The sequence below is a fragment of the Crocodylus porosus genome, unplaced genomic scaffold, assembly GCF_001723895.1.
Source record: "Crocodylus porosus isolate Cpor-Errol unplaced genomic scaffold, CroPor_comp1, whole genome shotgun sequence".
Taxonomy (NCBI): Eukaryota; Metazoa; Chordata; order Crocodylia; family Crocodylidae; genus Crocodylus; species Crocodylus porosus.
The window spans coordinates 13,674,089-13,691,482 of NW_017728925.1; the positions used below are offsets into that span (position 1 = coordinate 13,674,089).

At 46.6% G+C, this 17,394-nt stretch overlaps 1 protein-coding gene across 5 annotated transcripts in view; it reads right to left on the bottom strand.

The window, feature by feature from the left end:
* Nucleotides 1-17,394, bottom strand: part of VAV2 (vav guanine nucleotide exchange factor 2) — a 270,272-nt gene that overhangs the window by 6,014 nt on the left and 246,864 nt on the right. For 3 of the 5 annotated variants that reach the window (XM_019540898.1, XM_019540899.1, XM_019540896.1), the window contains 12 exons: nucleotides 17,098-17,230; nucleotides 15,511-15,620; nucleotides 14,369-14,470; nucleotides 13,592-13,680; nucleotides 12,976-12,992; nucleotides 12,151-12,172; nucleotides 10,282-10,409; nucleotides 9,910-9,984; nucleotides 7,995-8,047; nucleotides 5,831-5,947; nucleotides 4,301-4,388; nucleotides 4,071-4,194 (listed from right to left, as the gene is read on the bottom strand). In XM_019540898.1, coding sequence (XP_019396443.1) covers nucleotides 4,071-4,194; nucleotides 4,301-4,388; nucleotides 5,831-5,947; nucleotides 7,995-8,047; nucleotides 9,910-9,984; nucleotides 10,282-10,409; nucleotides 12,151-12,172; nucleotides 12,976-12,992; nucleotides 13,592-13,680; nucleotides 14,369-14,470; nucleotides 15,511-15,620; nucleotides 17,098-17,230 — 1,058 coding nt within the window. Of the gene's footprint in view, nucleotides 1-376; nucleotides 1,102-2,369; nucleotides 2,457-4,070; nucleotides 4,195-4,300; nucleotides 4,389-5,830; nucleotides 5,948-7,994; nucleotides 8,048-9,909; nucleotides 9,985-10,281; nucleotides 10,410-12,150; nucleotides 12,173-12,975; nucleotides 12,993-13,591; nucleotides 13,681-14,368; nucleotides 14,471-15,510; nucleotides 15,621-17,097; nucleotides 17,231-17,394 lie in introns of those variants that run through there. The other 2 variants (XM_019540901.1, XM_019540900.1) reach the window with 2 other exon arrangements.

Here is a 17,394-nt window from a genome sequence, read left to right on the forward strand (position 1 = left end):
CTAGGTTCAACCTGGGTTTTCACCAGAATCCTCTTTTCCACTTCAAGACCAGGGCAGAAAATCAGCTCTGTGGCCTGAGAAAGTAAATCCAGTATCAGGGCAGCTCCATTTTAATTCTTCAGTCACATTTGTAAGGGAATCACAGGGCTGTAAGAGATTTCCAATGTTGGGTTTTCCATTATCAACATCTCATTGATCTCTTAACAAGTCCTGATCAGCTGTACTGCTCCATTAGTCACTAGATGGCCGGGAAGGGGACTATCTATTAGGGGCTATTACCTTCTCCTTGAGTACTGCTGAAGGTGATTGGGTTGAGAGCCAGCTCAATGGGAAGCAGGATAAAAGTCAAGGTTTTATAAGAACAAAGGAAACAAACCAACAAAAACATATTTCAATGTTATTCCCATCGTATCTGTGGGGAGGGGAAGGTTACTGCTCCAAGTGCCCAATGGACTGCTCCAAAGGGAGATTTTGGAAAGGAGTTTATATTTAAGATCCCTCAGAATTGGGAATCAGATTGATTCTTTCGAAGCACGCTCAGCAATACCTGGGCATTGGGATACAAGGCCAATTACTTAGCTTGATAGTGGCTGGGATGGTGGTCTTGGGAAAAGGGCCCCAGGTTCTTGGGTTGTGGAATAGGGTCCATCTGTGCGACAGTCTCCTGGCAAGGAGAAAGCTCTTCCTAATCCTAGCTGGTTATGAATGTATGTTCCCAAGCATGAGGTTTGAGAGGCTCTATGATATCAGAGGAGCCCCCAATTTTAATCCAGTGAGTGGGGCAGCGAGTTGGGGATCTGGGGTGCTAAGAATGAGCAGGAGCTGGTCAATGCTTTCTAACATGCAAGTAACATTCATGGCTAAAATTGTCTCTGGGGCTGGGAACTGAATCGATATCTGGTGGCAGCACCAGGTGGAGTCCTCGGTGGCTAGGAAGAAGGAGGGTGGTTTCCTTTGGCACAGAGGAGCAGAGGTCAGATGGGTCAAAAAGGTGAGGAGTCGCACCTGGATCCTGTGTGCTGGCAGAGGGAAGTGGGGATTTAATGGCATGAAGGGATGTGACTTTTGCGATGGTGCTTTCTCCTTGTCATGAGATGCATGCTGCAGGCAAATAAAGAAGGAGAGAAGGGTTCTTTCTGGAGATCTACAAACGTGCTTACATTTGGTTTCTATCAAACAGTCCTCGAGTCTGAGGACCTTCTAGCTGACCTTAATACATTTCCAGAGGTTTCTGCAAACCCAGGTTGAACTGGCATTGGGTGAAGAAAGCTTTGCCCAGGTCTCCAGCTCTCAGGACAGAAGGAAATGAGGATGGCAACAGAGATGATTAATACACAGAAAATACAATTACTGCGAGGCTCATTCTTCCTATTCAGGGTGCCAGGCTAGAGAGTGGAGTGTGAATTATGAAAGCTTTGAACTCTTTCATCAGCAGCTGGCATTTCCAGCAAATTTTAGGGGGGGGAAGAATTGCTTTGTAAAAGGACATACAGAGCTCAGCACAATGAAGCCCCAAATCAGGGTGACAAGAAAGGACTATTTTTAACCTGACAAAAAACCCAATAAAAATGCCTCCACCTTTTAAAAAAATCCAGTACCAACAGCATCTTTTACACTTTTTTTGTTCTTGGGGAGTTTGCAGCACTCAGGAGCCCGGCTTTAATTTTTGCTGTCCAAAACGAAGAAAAGGCCCAAAGCTAAAAGACAAAGAGTTGGGGCCCAATTTGTTTCTTAAAGCGCATTTTTGCATCTCATCTTTTAACACATTTCTGGGCAAACCAGAAAGGGAGGCTGCTTATTCGTAGCACGTGCGAGCCAGCAGGGTTTAGTGATAAAGACACCACCCCGCTTTCTAAATAGTATGACGTCAGCAAAGCAGTTGTTGACCTCTTGGGCTCTCCGCAGCAGCGCTGATTAAAATGCTGCACAGCAATGCTGATAACACCAGAGTTCAAAACTACTGGAAATGTAACCCTTCTATAATTGCAGCAAGGAAAAGCAGGGCTTTACGATGGTGAGATGGCAATGTCCGTTCTCAGAGACACACAGGGAAATCCGGTCACGCTTGAAGCACGCAGTCAGATCCCAATGTATTAGATTTGCATCTTTTTCTCTCCCCTCTCTCCATATTTTAATGTTTCCCTGGTTATCCTTCCACACCCCCCACCCCCCGCTTGTACCCCAAGGGGATGCGGGTATGTCAGTGGAGATTAGAAGGGACAGCAAGGGGTTTTAGGCAGGGGTCCTGCGATTGAAGGCTTTCAAGCAGGAGACTTTTGTGTCACATCAAACGGCCGGCAGAGACTCTGCGACTGCAGAGATGGCCGGTAGATGGTGCTTTCGGCTCATGAACGGAAGAAGCTGTATACCTGACCAGAAAGGAGTAGAGGAATTCTGAGAAGAAAAGTTGAGGCCCTGAGGACTGAGAAAAGAAAAGTTGTAGGAAGCACAGGAAGCTGCAAAGAGGTCAGAGAGAAACACAGAGAAGCAGAGGAACAAGAATTAAAAAGGAAATGAAAACCCCGCCATGCCATAAAAGCTAACAAAGAAAGATAAAACAAAGCATGCAGCACTTGGTCAGAAGCTCTCGGCGGTGGCAATAAGGCAGCAGAAAAAGCTTAGACAAGACTGCAAAGGCAGCTAACCTAGCTAAAATATACTGGCCAGATTTGCCTTTACTCACACCAGCATAAATCAGGAGGGAGATTCCCAGGCCTGCTTCTCATTTTGGAAACGTTGGCATGAATCTGGTGTCACTGGCCGTTGCAGGAAGGTGGATAGCACTAGCTGAACATTGCCAATCAAAACCTTTCCCTGCCTCCCCGCAACAGAGAAGGCCATTCCTTGTGGTTGAAATTCGATTTTTAGACCATTTTCAAACCTAACCATTTTAATTGTCAAATTTTCAACTTTAAACGTAATGTGATTTTCATAAGCCAAACTCATTCCTTCCTTCCTTCCTTCCCCTCTTTTGAAGAATAGGAAAAATTAAAGGAATGCTACTTAGTAAAATGACATTTTTTTCAAAATTAAAAAAACAAACATTGAAGACATTCATTTTTGAAGCTTTCAGAGAAAATGAATTTTCTTTTGTTGTCAAATTTGCCTTCGTTAAGATATTTTTCTGAAAAAACACCCCATTCATTTTAGCAATCAGATCTTGCTTGCTTGAAGACTTTCACTGGTTTTGAAATGAGCATAATCAGACTATTTTTCAGTTAGGCGCAGAAGCATTTGCAGTTAAATAGGCAGGATGCTTGTGTCTCCTGCTGAGCAGGTCCTCCTGCTCATTTTGATGGGCTTCTGTCCTTTTATATTTATAATGAAGCGCCTGAAATTTCTCAGGCAGAGATCACTGACTAGTCTGATTTTTGGCACCCCATAATTGGTGCTTGCTTTAGCAGTATAAAGGCGATCCTACAATGTGCAGAACACCCGCCCCGCCGCAGAGCAGAGCGTACTTTGCAAAACAATAACCACAGCCCATTATGCAAAAAGGGGCTGGAAAATTGGTACAGGGATGCAGCAGAAAATAAACCCCAAAGTATCACAGCCAACAAGGTCGTTTCCTGGAGGATGTTTGAAATGACGGCTCCAAATGAATTAAAATGAAATTTCCTCCAAATGAAAGGAAAGAGAATTCCTCCCCCATGAGCATCTTCCATGTCTGACTTTACAAACTTCTTTCCCACCTCCCATGTGATTTCGCTTCAAGCCCCATCCTTTCAGCATCTCTGCTGGGGGCAGGACAGGGGGAACCCAGCCTGAATTCACCTGCTTGGTGAAACCAGGACAGTGCAACTGATAGTGCATGAGACTTCATTTTGGGCTTAAGAAGTCCAGATCGTAGACTGGGCATATTCCTTTCTTGAGGTCACAGAAGAAGGGCTTAAGAGTCCCTTCTGACCATAAAATCTGGGACCCCTATTTTGTTAGTAGACGGATCTTCTATACTTTACCCTGCAGGTAGTTCTCAAAGATAGGAAAGGGGCACTGGCAGGCTGGTTTCCCACAGAAACGGCTGTGTTAGATTGGACGTGCTTTGCTGGGGTGGTTAAGATGGTTTTTACCTGGGGAGCGAGTGAAGGTTCTGGAGGTAGAGCGTTCCCGTGATTTGTACGGGTACTTTAATGTTGTGTCCAGCTGTTTAAAACTCTCCTTCAGCGAGTGGGTCTGGTAGTACTCAACTAATTCCTGGAGAGAAGACATCATGTGCATTAGATTGTCACTGGGGTTCAGCAGGTCTCCAAACCAGCCAATGGTACCCACAGCCACAGCCTGAGCAGCTTCAAAAACATACCAAGAGACTTTCAAACTTTTTGGCTTCCGTGATGTGAATCCAGTTGTCCTTCTCCACCACCTTTATGTGTTTTACTTCCTCATTAAACCTGTGACAGGAATCACATCAGCTCAGAAATCTCCTGACACATAGGCATTCGATTATGCCTCACTGGGCATATCTACACATGTGCATTTACTGCGCAGTAACCAAAATGACTGCACAGTATGGGTGTGCATCTACACGCGCATGCCCACACTGTGCAGTAAATATGGTGATTTATGCTGACTTCAAATTTATGCCTGACTAGTTACTGCATATTAACGCTGTGTGGGGACTGACTTGGGACTAATTTTAGTCCCAAGTCTGTCCACATAGTGTTAACATGCTGTCATACATTTCATAGACATTAGGGCTGGAAGGGACCTCGGAAGATCGTTAAGTCCAGTCCCCCACCCCAGGGGCAGGAAGTCAGCTGGGGGCACGGGATCCCAGCAAAATAAACATTCAAATTTCTCTTGAAGGTGTTCAAAGTAGGTGCTTTAACACCTGCATGTGTAGACACCTGCCTTTTCCCACTTACTGCGCAGTAATTTCAAGCCGGTGTAAATGCACATGTAGACACACGCACCGTGTAATAGTACTTACCGTTTTTCTCTCTACTGTGAACATTAATGGTTTGTTTCAGCCCCCTGGCAGGCATGACAATATTCCCCATTGCAGATGGAGAGTCTGAAACACGAGGTTAAGTGAGGCAGGGTCACCTGAGTCAGAGCTGGGAGCAGAACTCTCCCATTCCTGGCTTACTCTTGCATGAAGTACCCATGAACCTTAGTAGCCATTTGTGGGGTCACAGGGAACTAGCTGTTCAGTGTAACACCATGCTACAGCCACTGCCCGATGCCTGAACTTCCAGAGGAGCTACCTGAGTAATCCAGAAATACCCCGATTCCAACAGCCCTATACCAACATCTAACTGGCCCTTCATCTCAGTCCTTCTACTTGGTACTGGTTTGATTGCTTCAAATCCAGCAAGGACACGGTTATCTGCTCCTACAGCTGGGCATCAGCAGTAATGCATCTTAAAATACATGCCTCCAAGTCAAGTTAATTGGGGGAGCTGCACTTGCTATTTCAAACGAAGGAAGAAAGCAGCATCTTCCATCAAAAGTTTACCAGCCTCTAATACAATCCGGCTGTCGTAAGAATCACGAGATTTCCTCAGAGGCAGAGCCAGAGGAGAGTGAGGCTTGCACATTTAACAATGTCACGCTCACAGGCACGGCCTAGATTGCTACCAGCTCACTCCACCATGCTGCCCTGTGTTCCCTGGACACTTTATCTCCGCTCCATTCATGCAAACGCCCACTGTTTCATATATATATATATATTGTAAGGGGCTGGAAGATCACTGGGTCCAGCCCCCCTGCATGAGGCAGGAAAGACAACTGGGGTGAGGCGATGCAGGAGTGTCTTTGCACATCTTCCACTGGGTGCTGGGTTGTGGCAGAAGCCTTACTCAGTGTAGTGATGTAGGTGGCTTATACTCACTTAATGCTGATTGCAAAGCGTTCAGCCTCCGCTGGCCTCTCCCGGATCAGGTATGTCCCACTCGCATGTGACTTCAGCAAGTTGTCGGCCTGCTGCCTCTCCATGTTCCCAGCAAACCTAAACAGACACATTCTTTAGGTGCTGCCATCACAGAGCAGCCAGGTACCATGGAGGGAGGGCTGTCAGACAAGGCTCTGTTAGGTACTGTGGAGAGTTGTACAGCACTTTGAATTGTACAGGGGTTAAACTTTCAATAAATTATTCCCTATTGATCAGAAAAAAACCCCCTCCTTAAACAGAAAGGAGCAAGGACTTATCCATTGTATTTCCCCCACTTCTGCATTAAGTGACAGCATGGTCCTTACACTAGCAGCTACTCTTTTATGATCTCACGAAAGCTTTATAGGCCCTGGTTCTCTACTTGCCTTCCTCACAGACCACGCTGTTAGACAGCACCCTCCAGGGGTGATAAACCTCCTTTCTGATCTTGGGCACAAAAATATTGCACTGCTCAAGCATGGTACAGAATTTGCATATTAATAATGTTAGGTACAGATTTTTTTTTTAATTATCACCTTAAAGATTTGCATTGTGTAACAAAACAGTCCACTTTTCAAGGGCAGCTGGAAGGATCATAAAAGAAGGTCTGATCAAGCTCTTTATAGGCAGACAAAAAAGTGATCAGAGGTATTTAAATCGCAAGGAACTACTTTGCAATTTAAGAGGAAAGATTTAGTGACACAGAATCCTTTGAAGTCCCTTGATTTATACAGCTCCTAGAAAAATCACATGGATTGAGCAGGAGTCCCCAGATGAATAGATTTTAGTGAACTTCTTTGAGGGTTAATTTAGGACTCGGGAAAGTAAAGCACCGACAGAAAGAGCTTAAGGGCAGAGGTGGGGATATACAAAGCACAGGTTTTCCTGCAATGATCTGCTAATGCTATATACTGACCTCTTGCATCTGTCTCCTGAGCAGGGGGCTGCCATGTCAAGAGGCACATGGGACAAATAACACAGAGGAAAGTATGATGACATCGACAAATGCATTTCTACTTGTGCTCTCATCTACAACCATTAATGACAGCACCGCTGCCAGGCCCCCTCTACACATGCAGGTAAAGACGCAACAGGATCCAACACGCGATTCACACAATCACACCTCCTGCCATACCACATAAGCAGGGCAGGAGGCACGATTGTGGGATCACACATTAGATCCCATCATGCCTTATGGCTGGTGTAGGGGGAGCCCAGGCTCCCCCTGCACCAGCAAGTAGTAGTTTCCCAGAGTTGGGAGCCCCATGCATCCCAGGTGAGGGGCCCCCAGCCACAGGGGTGTCCCATGCTGCTGCAGTGATCTCCTCTTCCCGGAGGTGTAGGGATCCCACAAGGCCAGAAGATTGCTGCAGGGTGATCCCTCTGCCTCAGGGGTGTGGGAAACTCCTGGGGTTGGAGGATCACCATAATCCTCTGGCCCTGGGGGTTTCCAGCATCCTGGAGCCCTATGCATCACAGCTACCATGATCCCCAGGGTCCAGTGGTTTCCCATACCCTCAAGCCCTAAACATTACAGCAGCCATGATCCATAGGGCTTGGGAGTGAGGGAAACCCCCAGACCCTAGGGATCAGGGCTGCCACCATCCCTAGGGATCGGGGGAGTTTTACTGGGCATGGTGCACCCCTGCAGCTCGGAGCCCCGCAGGGAAGACTCTGCTACATGTGCAAATTAAAGCTTGATAGCAACCTGTTATAAAGTTAGTACAGGTTTTTGAAGTCTAACTTTATAGCTGGTTGGAGCTTTTTATTGTGTGATAGCTACTTTGCACGTGGAACCATAGAACACCTGTAACAAGTAGAGGGGGCCCCATGGATAGCGGTGGGGCTTTGGATTGGGCTCTGAATTTAGACTTCGCTCATCAGCAACAAAATGCTTATGCACGAATGCAGTCCACTATCTTTGCCGTGTTCGTCTGAAATTCCCACAGCTTGCTGTGCATCAATAGTGGCTAGGATACAAAAGCAGATTCTCACTCCCTTTCATAATTTGGCATTACACAGCGGATGTGAGACAAAGAAACAAAATTAGACGGCCAAGTCAATATATCTTTATGTTTGTCATAAAGTATTTTTATCTGTAGGTCCAATTTAACAACCGACTTACCAAGGATATGCGGTGTAGTCTATTTCTCTCGATGGAGGCCGGCTGTTGGGAGGCTGAAGCAAAGAGAATAGCGCTTATTACTGGAGAGCACAGATCTAATTAGGTTATAGATCACCTTGGATATGCTCCTCTCTGGGAGTCTTTTTATATGCCAAGCTTTTTATGAATTATTCTCTTCGCAGTTGGAGGAAGGGTGCTATAATCAACTGCAGCTCTGTTAAACACGCCACGCAAAATAGCTATGTTGAGTGGACCATGGCCTTTGATTTATTTGAGCCCTTTATTGCTGAAAAGCAAGTGAAAGCTTTTAAAACTTGCGGTGAAAACCAGGATGTAGGTTTTGCACTATATAATTGTTCTCAAAACAGGTTGCAATGTTGGGTGAGCATGGAAAAAGTGTGCCACACAAAGGAAAGCAACTTTCTAGAGGGGCAAAACTGGGAAAAGATACAGACTCCTTGCCCACTTCACACCCCACTAGATCACACTGCATTGCTGACCTGCGGAATAAGCTCACTGCTTGTTTTTAGACAATCTGTTTCTTGATGTCAAAGTCCAAACAGGAAGAGGAGGTAAGCAGATTAGTCATTGGCAGTAATCCCTCACCAGCAGCATCCCGAGGCACATAGCCAAAGGTTGAAATATTATAACCAATGGCCAAAGGTGCCACCCAGTCAGGGAGATGACATCTGGGTACAACCGCTGCCAAACATATCACCCAAAGAGATGAATGGTGACTGCAGCCAGGGCTTTACTAGAAGGACTGGGGAGAACGTGTGCACGCATTATTTTAGATTAGATAAGCATAGGTCAGATCCATCTACAGTGTTACTTGAAGAGCAATAAAAGCGTAAGGGGCTTGGGCTGCCCCCCAAAACTGATGCCATCAATGACTAAGGCCGAGATGCATGCTGGGGTTTTCAAGTGTGAACACAAGGACTAGAAACTAAAGTATTAATTTGGAGGATTGCTCACCGGAGGCTGCAGCACATCTCTCTGCTAAAGCACTGCTTCTTGCTCTCGCTGAGCCACTGTCAGACTTTCTTGTTTACTTGATTTTCACGTAAAGCCGCAAGGGAAGAAGCACTCCCTTGACAATAGCCTAAAAGTCTCCTCTCCCAGTCTGCCCTGCCCAGCAGACTTGAGCCACAATAGCAAAGCCAAGGCAGGACAATGTCCCATAATGCTAGCAGCAGAAACGTTGCTTACCCATCACAGCGAATGGCTCTCCAATGGTTAATCTGACAGCAAACTGTCAGGCATTTTACTCAGTTCAGTGAAGAGATGCGATTTAGAGTAATTAAAATTTAAAAAACAACAACCCCATGGCACACGGTATTTATATGGTTTCAAGACATGGCACTACAGTACATCAAAGCAAATCCTTTTGGCCTGATAAACAAGCATGACTGTCTCTTTAAGCAAAATAACTTGCATGCTCCATCCCGAATCCCTTGGCAATGTTGCGTGAAATATCTGAAGAGGAACCAATGCAGGCAGCCGTTCCTACTTCCTCGACTGAGCTGAGCCTGCCAGCAAAACTCACACTTCAGGAGGTGTTGGAGTCTCTTTCCTGGGCATAGCTGGGGGCTCCCGACAAAGTGCTGCTGTGTGAAGTTGCCCTCTGGAGAAAGGCATCAAACACCTGTGCTATGTGACATCCTTCCCTCCCTATAATGTGCATCTCCCCCTCTCAAATCAAGCCCCAGCAGGGAGGGGTGTAGTCCCAAATGGCCAAGTGCATTCCTGGAAAACCAAAGCGACTCCCTTGCAATAAGCAGAGATGTCCAATATCCTATAGATGCAGACTGTGATTTAGATGTGTGCGCTTTATCAGGGTCCCAGATCAGACCCCTACTTCCCAAGCATCCCCCTTGCACACTGGAGACGCTTGGATCCAGATCTCGGTACTTACCCTGGCATCCACAGGACAGGGCTTTACTGATGAGCTGGGGAAATAACCCGATTTCTTGGTCTGTATTAACCTCCCCTGTAAAAACCAAGCAAAAGAAAAAGATCAGCACTGGGGAAAGTGCCTGCGGGGGCATGTTTTCAGCACAGCGCTAGCAGGATGAGACAGACTGCTCCGGCCGCTGGTGATTGCAGGCTGCATCCCTCCCTGACCCAGCCTCCCAAGAAGTACCCTTGGAAACTCTGACCCTGCGAGATCACACGCCAGCAGCAAGGGCTATGAGTGCTGTCAAAAACAAACCAGAGGACTCTGAGACGACCCAGCTGCCACAACTGAAGAGTCTCTGGACATTTCCCAACGGGCAGCTCCACTCACCTCCCACCACTGGGAATCCGGGTCCCCTCTCAGCAGCTCTATTACATCCCCAGTTTGAAATGTTAGCACTGGTTTCCCCGGGGGAGCTGGGTTGCCATGGTAATTCTGAACTGCCACCATTTTAGGACCTAGAAAGAGAAATGGAAGAACAGCTTCGTTAATCGTTTTGTTAAAAAGAACAAGACCGGTTGTCACCACCAGATCCCTTTGTGACCCATCCAGCCGTTGTTACTACAAGCACTCTTTGTGACCCTGACCATCAGCTGTCAGGATGTGTTCAGCAGAGATCATGAAGGCTAATGGGATCGGTGCTTGTGGTAGCATAGTGGCAGGGCACCCCTCCTGTGCATGGGCCACCTTCCTGCTCCAGACCCATGCATGCCTCTGAGGTAGTGCCAGCATCATCCCTGCTGCCCGCTTGTAAGCAGACTGGAAACAGGCGTCTTGAGGCAACTGCAGGGAGAGACCCCCAGACCAGCTTCACCTGGATTGGGAGCATGCATGTAGGTAGGACATCCCTGCAGAAACAGGCTGCCGCTAAAGTAGAAGCACGCCCATAGAGCTGCAATTAGCCTGAATTAAATGGTTCATTTGAGAACGAGCAGCAATCAGAATAAAATGTGGGCAGATAAAGATGGGCCCGATGAAACCCCAGCTCATCACCTGGAATTGAACACTGCCGTTTCAGGTAAGCTGTTGTTGGGCAACAACAAGTTACAAACAACCCACTGCATAGTAAGTACCAAAGACTGGGATTGCAAAAGGGCCAAATAACCACTCAGTTCCCACAGGGTTTCAGTGGGGCTGGGGACATAAACTCCCTGTGGTCTCTTTGTAATTCTCTGCAAAAGTCCATATGCTTTGCAAATGATTGCACATGAAATAGTCCTCCTCAGCTGCATTCAGCCATTATTTGTCCTTAACCCTTTCTTAGAACAGCTTTCCCCCCAGCCCAGATCAAAGAGAAGCAATAGGCTTTAAAAGAATCTTTTAAAGATCCCCAGCTCGGGCTAGGTGAACTTCTCTTACAGGAAAGAGGCTTCTTTTGCCGGACAGTGCATTTGGGACTATCCCAGAACCACAGTCTGCACTAGCAGAGGAAAGTATGCTAGTGACCAAAATGAATCATGAACCCTTCAAGAGACAACTGCAGCAGTTGCACCATGAATTATTACAACCACCGTGCTCTGGGCTTGCAATCTTACAGGAGGATGTTCCGCTCCTGTCCGCCTAACCGGGCTCTCTGCCGAGACAAGATTGGTTTATTTCCAGGGAAGATCTGGCACAATAAATTTCCCCGACTCTCTTCGGGACTGAACAGTTATTTACGGGAAGCAGAAGACTTCCAACCAGTCAGTCAAGGAGCCAAACAGCACAGATGCAATAAAGCAAGGCAGAGTCAAAATGTCAGTTGGCATGGGATGGCACTGGAGAAAACCCTTCTTGCGGCTTTAGGTTACTTATTCGCAAAGGAGGAAGAGACTTAGAAGGATTCTCACAGGAGACCAGTTGGCTTGGGCTCAACTCCATTGCCTGTTTTGTGCAGAAAGCAAGGTGCCCTTCTGCAGCTATCAAGGCTTTTTATAATTGAGAAAACAAAAGTGCTTAATGTAGTAGTAGGAGGAACAAAGGGGAGAGGGACCTATAGGTGACAGGCAGGAGCAAATGTCTACAATAGGGCTTTTTGTGATGTCACTATTTTTTTTGGTGGTGGGAGATGGGGGAGAAACGTCTTCAAATGACATTAGGTGCAAAGCCCAGGGAACCCTCTTCCAAAATTTGCAGACCAGCTCTTTGAACCAAAATCCAAAGGTGCCTCCTCCCCCCACCTGCCCTTTTGTAAAGCAACAAAACGAAAGATGCCCTTACCAGGTCCTACATTTAATGGGTCCTGCAGAGAGAGAGAGAGAGAGAGAGAGAGAGAGAGAGAGAGAGAGAGGGAGAGAGAGAGAGAGAGGAGCAAGTTCAATTAGGCTTATTGCTATTGAATGTACTGGAAGATAAAATACAACATTGTGCACCAGAGCAAGCTCTGCCCTGCCCTTGTTACCACAAAGCCCCACAGGCAATTGTGGCAGGAGTCACTGTTTTCCAGGGGGCAGGGGAATATGGTGTCATTCCTCAGAGATAACTGTTCACGTTTAGGACAGGAGGGTTTCAATTCTCTGTCGGAGCAGACTTCACAGACAGACAAAGGAAATACCAGGATGAGAAGTAATCCCCTTAACTCCCCACACAGGTGATCTGAAAATCAGCATCGCTGGCAGCTCAGTGGGCAAGTATTCCTGGTGGTGCCCACCACCAGTGGAGGGTGAAGACAGTAGTATTTTAAAAAACAGGCCAATTTAAGCTAAAACAAAAGATATTCGTCATCAGGCCTGATCCTACTCAGTCTTTGCAGATCCTACTTAAGTGAAAGGAAACCAGGAGCATTCAAAGGTAACCAGAAACATTTAAAAGAAACCAGGAGCATTCAGTTCCTGGTGGGATCAGACCCAGGTCAGGAGGGGCTCAAAATATTGGTGTCATATGTTCAGTGCCTGCTGGGCACTCTCCCCAAGGGCCACCCATTCTGCCGAAAGCTCGTGGCAGTAATTAAATCTGGACTAGTGAGACACAGCTGCAGTCGGCCAGACAATCCCTCCCCACGGATGGGTGTTCAGTGTGGATGAGAAGGCCGTGAAACAAACATACCTGGTCTGCCGAGGAACCTGAAAATAAACATTAAAATAAAAGGGTTAATTTAGGGAGAATTACATCCTGCTTGACATGTCACTCTGCCCAAGGAGACAGGAGCCAAGTGACTCCATGCACCAGGATCTACGCACCAGCCTGTCTGCATGTGGTGGTGGTTTAGGAGCAGGAGAAAAAGAGCAGATAGAGGGCCTAGGGCTGGTATGTTCATTAGGAATTAGAATAAGAACAACATCCCACCATCACCACATCAAATCAGATGCAGTAGTTATTATACCCTTCTCACTAGGAGTGAATTACTCCCTTCTTCCCTAAAAGCACATACACTTGCTCTCGTTCTCTCACCATCTCCATTAAAAACATGCAGATTTTATCCCATTGTTCTGGCTGGTCACCCAGAGAGAGGAAGTGATCAACAACAAGAAAGAGTTACGATACTGGAACCAGCTTTAATAGAGAAAGCAATTATGTGTTAGTTTTTAATTATTCAGGAATAGGATGTAAATTTTTAGACGGAATTTAATGTAAAGAATAAAAGGCAAAGAAAAAGGTTTTGGATGATTCACAAGCAACAGAGTCCTTTTTGAAAAGCAGCTTAAGATACCGGGTGACTTACTGATCTTGCACGGTGGGATGATTTCCAAGCATTCTTTGTGAGCACCTGCCCCGCATTGCGTGCAAAGATAGCCCTGGTAGAAAGTTCCTCTGTGAAAAGAGATGTTGGAAAGTCATGAATTTCATCTCCCTAATTGCTTGTTCTCCTAATGACCATTTCCATTTTCTTTCACGTTCAATAATTTGTTTTAAGCTGTTCTTGGTGTTGCTGGTGATGCTTGTGGAAGACCCCAGGATTGACCCATTTTGAGTTTATCCAACTACCAGGGGTAAGAACACCCACAGGTCTCCACATTGTGCTGAAAGACCACCTCTACATGAACAAGGTGGCTCCAACTTCTTCTCCTTAGGCTCAAGGCTGGGGATTGAGCTTATGCCCACTGCTGTGTTGTTGTACACAGCATGGACACTTGCTCAATGGGAACTGGATTGAAACCCCGGTTCATTTTTACTTTGGCCACCGGCGTTCACCTGATAGCAACCCTTCAAGCCAGGGCTAACTTGGAGATTCAGCATGGTAACCGCACGGGATGTGGCTCTTTTCCCCTCTACCATTTCTAAACCCCCCCCCATCCTCCCTTCATGCAGGCCACCTTATGAAAACTGGAAGTCAAGGTACAGCCCTGTTTTCCTGCTGAACGAACTAACCGCTGAAGTCAAAATGCAGGGTTAAAATCTCAACCAGTGGATGTATTTGCAAGCAGGGAAAGGCTGAAAGTTAATTCCATAACATTTTCTGGGCTGGCTGATTCCAAAGAGCTGGAAAAACCCGGCTTACCTTAAAAACATCTTGCAAGCTTTGCAATTGGTCGTCTTCTCGAACGTGTACATCTGGAAGTTGTGGTGATTTGCATTGGCTTTCTCTGGCTTAATATTGGACCTGGTTCAAGAGCGGGAGGGGTGGGGGGAAGGTGTGGAATAGGTCAAACCATTCTTATCAGACATTTGGAAGCGCTGGATTTCTTTTAGCAGCTCGCCCACGATGGCTGGGATCGGGTGCAAGCGTGAAAAGTTTTGCAGCCATGTGTGGGTGTGCATTAAATTATTTGCAATACATTTAGGCATAACCCTGTTTCTCTCTCCCGGCCGGAGTTGCTCAGTACCTAGGATTCCCTCTGTGCAGAGGGCCAGCGCGAGGTTGGCCTCACCTGCATTCCCAAGGCAGGCCTTACGCAGGATGCAAGGACTTATTGCCAGTTCTCTGCACAGATTAGGGCTTGATTTTGATGGCTCGATCAAATAACAGCTTAGTGTTTCTCACCACATTTCCTCTCAAAGACTACGGGCAAGCTGTACCTTTTAAGCCCTTCAAGGGAGGACAAGGAGCTGTGACTCAGGATCTGTTACCTCTGCATGCTCCTTTAGGGATACCCATCTCACGGTAACCCCGAATCAAACAGGGCTGAAGTTCCAGCGGTTTTGCTACGCTTGTACCTCTACGCCTTACGAACTTGTATCGATTGCCTTTCTTACTGATGCAGCTGTGAATCTCCATCCCTGGAAGTTTTCAAAATTGGGTTGAACAGCAACTTGGCTCGGACGGTTTAGTCAGAGATGATCCTGCCTTGAGTAGAGGGCTGGACTAGATCTCATGAGGCTCCTTCCAGCCCTACTTTCCTGTGATCCTAATTACTATGTCTGTCTATACCCGGAGCAGCCACTTCCACGTCTACCCAGGCACATGCGCTTTTTGCATGAACAGTTTGGTAGCTGGTATCACACAGGCCACAAATACTAGAAGTCCCGTCAAGCACGGAGCTCCCACAGAAGTCAGGAAGAGGTGCCATGCTCTGGTGGAAGGTGTCCCAAATCTGAGCCCTGCCATGAAGAGCTAGCAATCAGGTGGGCCCAGACGCTTTTTGGCAATGGCAATTATGCTCAAGCAGACTTCAACTTTGCAGGAAAGACTCAAGCACTCACATGGCCATTTCAAACTGCTCCACCCACTTCCTCTTCATCTCTTCCGTCTTGCAGAAGAACTGGAAACCCTGCTTCCCTTGAAGGTGAGTTAGGTAGAACCCGTACGACCACTGCAACAGGAAATGAGAGAATGGATCAGATGCGGTTCTTCCTCCCTGGATACCTTGTACTGAATGCTTCAGGAACAAAGCTTTGGGGTTTGGGCTCGGGCCTCTGCTTTGCCTTCCCCTCTTTGGTCACCTCTCCAATTAGGTCTCCGGAAAGAGTAGTGCGGGAGTAGTGAAAAGATGGACTTTGAATTTCTAATGACCATTGCAACACATGACTTGAGGGTTAACTCTGTGCTGCACACCAAGGCCAACTGGAACGTTTTGGTACCAGAAGGGAGAGAGTAACTGGCTCCAAAAGATCAGGTCCCTGGTACTAAAGCTAAGGGAGATTCTCTATTCGCAGTCACCCAGAAAGGACCTTTTCCCCATAAAGGGCAGTGACATATATGCATGCAAGCCAGGTCATTACAACATTAACAAAAAATAAAGCAGGTCTTGCGGTTTGCTTACCATTTTTCCATGAGACTAGAAAGCATGGGAGAGCAAAGTGGAAATATAGCTCATTAAAACACAATGCTACTAGTATCTCTTCAGCATCCTAGCAGCAAAGCCACCAATTCTTTCCAAAATGGGATACGAGTTCCTGGCCACTTTCTTGCTTATGATGCCTGTTAGTTAAGTCCAAGGGTGGATGGAGTTGCTAAACTATGTTGTCATCCCTAATTTTTCTACTTGGGAGGCCCTCAACCCAAGTCAAAACCAAGCAGTGTACATATGTATTTGCAAGTGAGGGAACAGTTTCTGAAGAGCATTCCCAATGCACGAAATGCTGCAGACCCACATTAGAAACCTGCAATGCTGAAAAATGAGGTGCTGCTTCTGCAGCTTCAACTATCATCTACTGAGGAGCAGGTCCAAGAAATTACAAAGGTCCCATCAGATACGTACTCCCAAGAGCTTTGACTATTTTCAAGACAGACCCATTTTAATGGCGTGATGGACACCACCAGTGCAATGAACTGCTCCTAGTTGTGCTCTCCCCCCACCCTCCCAGAAGTCACCAGAGGTTCATTTGCCATTAGGTAGTCTGAAAACTAGAGAATGATAAAGCTCTGATCTCATAACATCACCACCGTAGTGCATTTAATGGTGTAACAGCTGCCATGTTTGCCATCGCCCATCACACCATCATGCATATGCCCTAACCCTTTTTCTTCTATCCTGTTTTGGGGGCTGCTTATCTATTCCTCTTCTGTCCAGACTGTGCTCTCTAAAGGTGTCTTCTCTACTGCCACAGTAACTTCATCTGTTTTAGTCAACTCATTCTAACTTCTTGAGGGTTTGTAGATTCTGGGATCAAGGGACCAGGCTCAATCTCCATTACCAAGCATTTTCAATCTCTGAAGGCTGCTTTAAAATAACAAGACTTATTGTCTGCTGTTTGTGAGCAACTGAGGGGAAAGGGATGCCCAAGGGTCCCAGCTGGAACGGTTAAGAAAAGCTAGTCAGCAGGACTAAGAAGGCTTTTTCTGCCTACCTTTTTAATGTCCTTGTTGTTCATGGGATCGTCGGTCATCTTATGGAAGAACAGCTCAATAATTTCCTTCAGCTCATAACTGTAGCCTTTTCTTTTGCAGACGATTACGACTTTATCAAATAAAAATAAATACCTGCCAACAAAACCCAAATCCAACACCTAATTATACACACCTTTCCAAGAAGTTGGAAGTTAGATGAACACCTTGCCGGGGTCATCTGACCCCGGTGCTCTTTCCTGCCAAGGCAGGGGGTCGGACTAGATGATCTACCTAGGTCCCTTCCGACTCTAGCTACT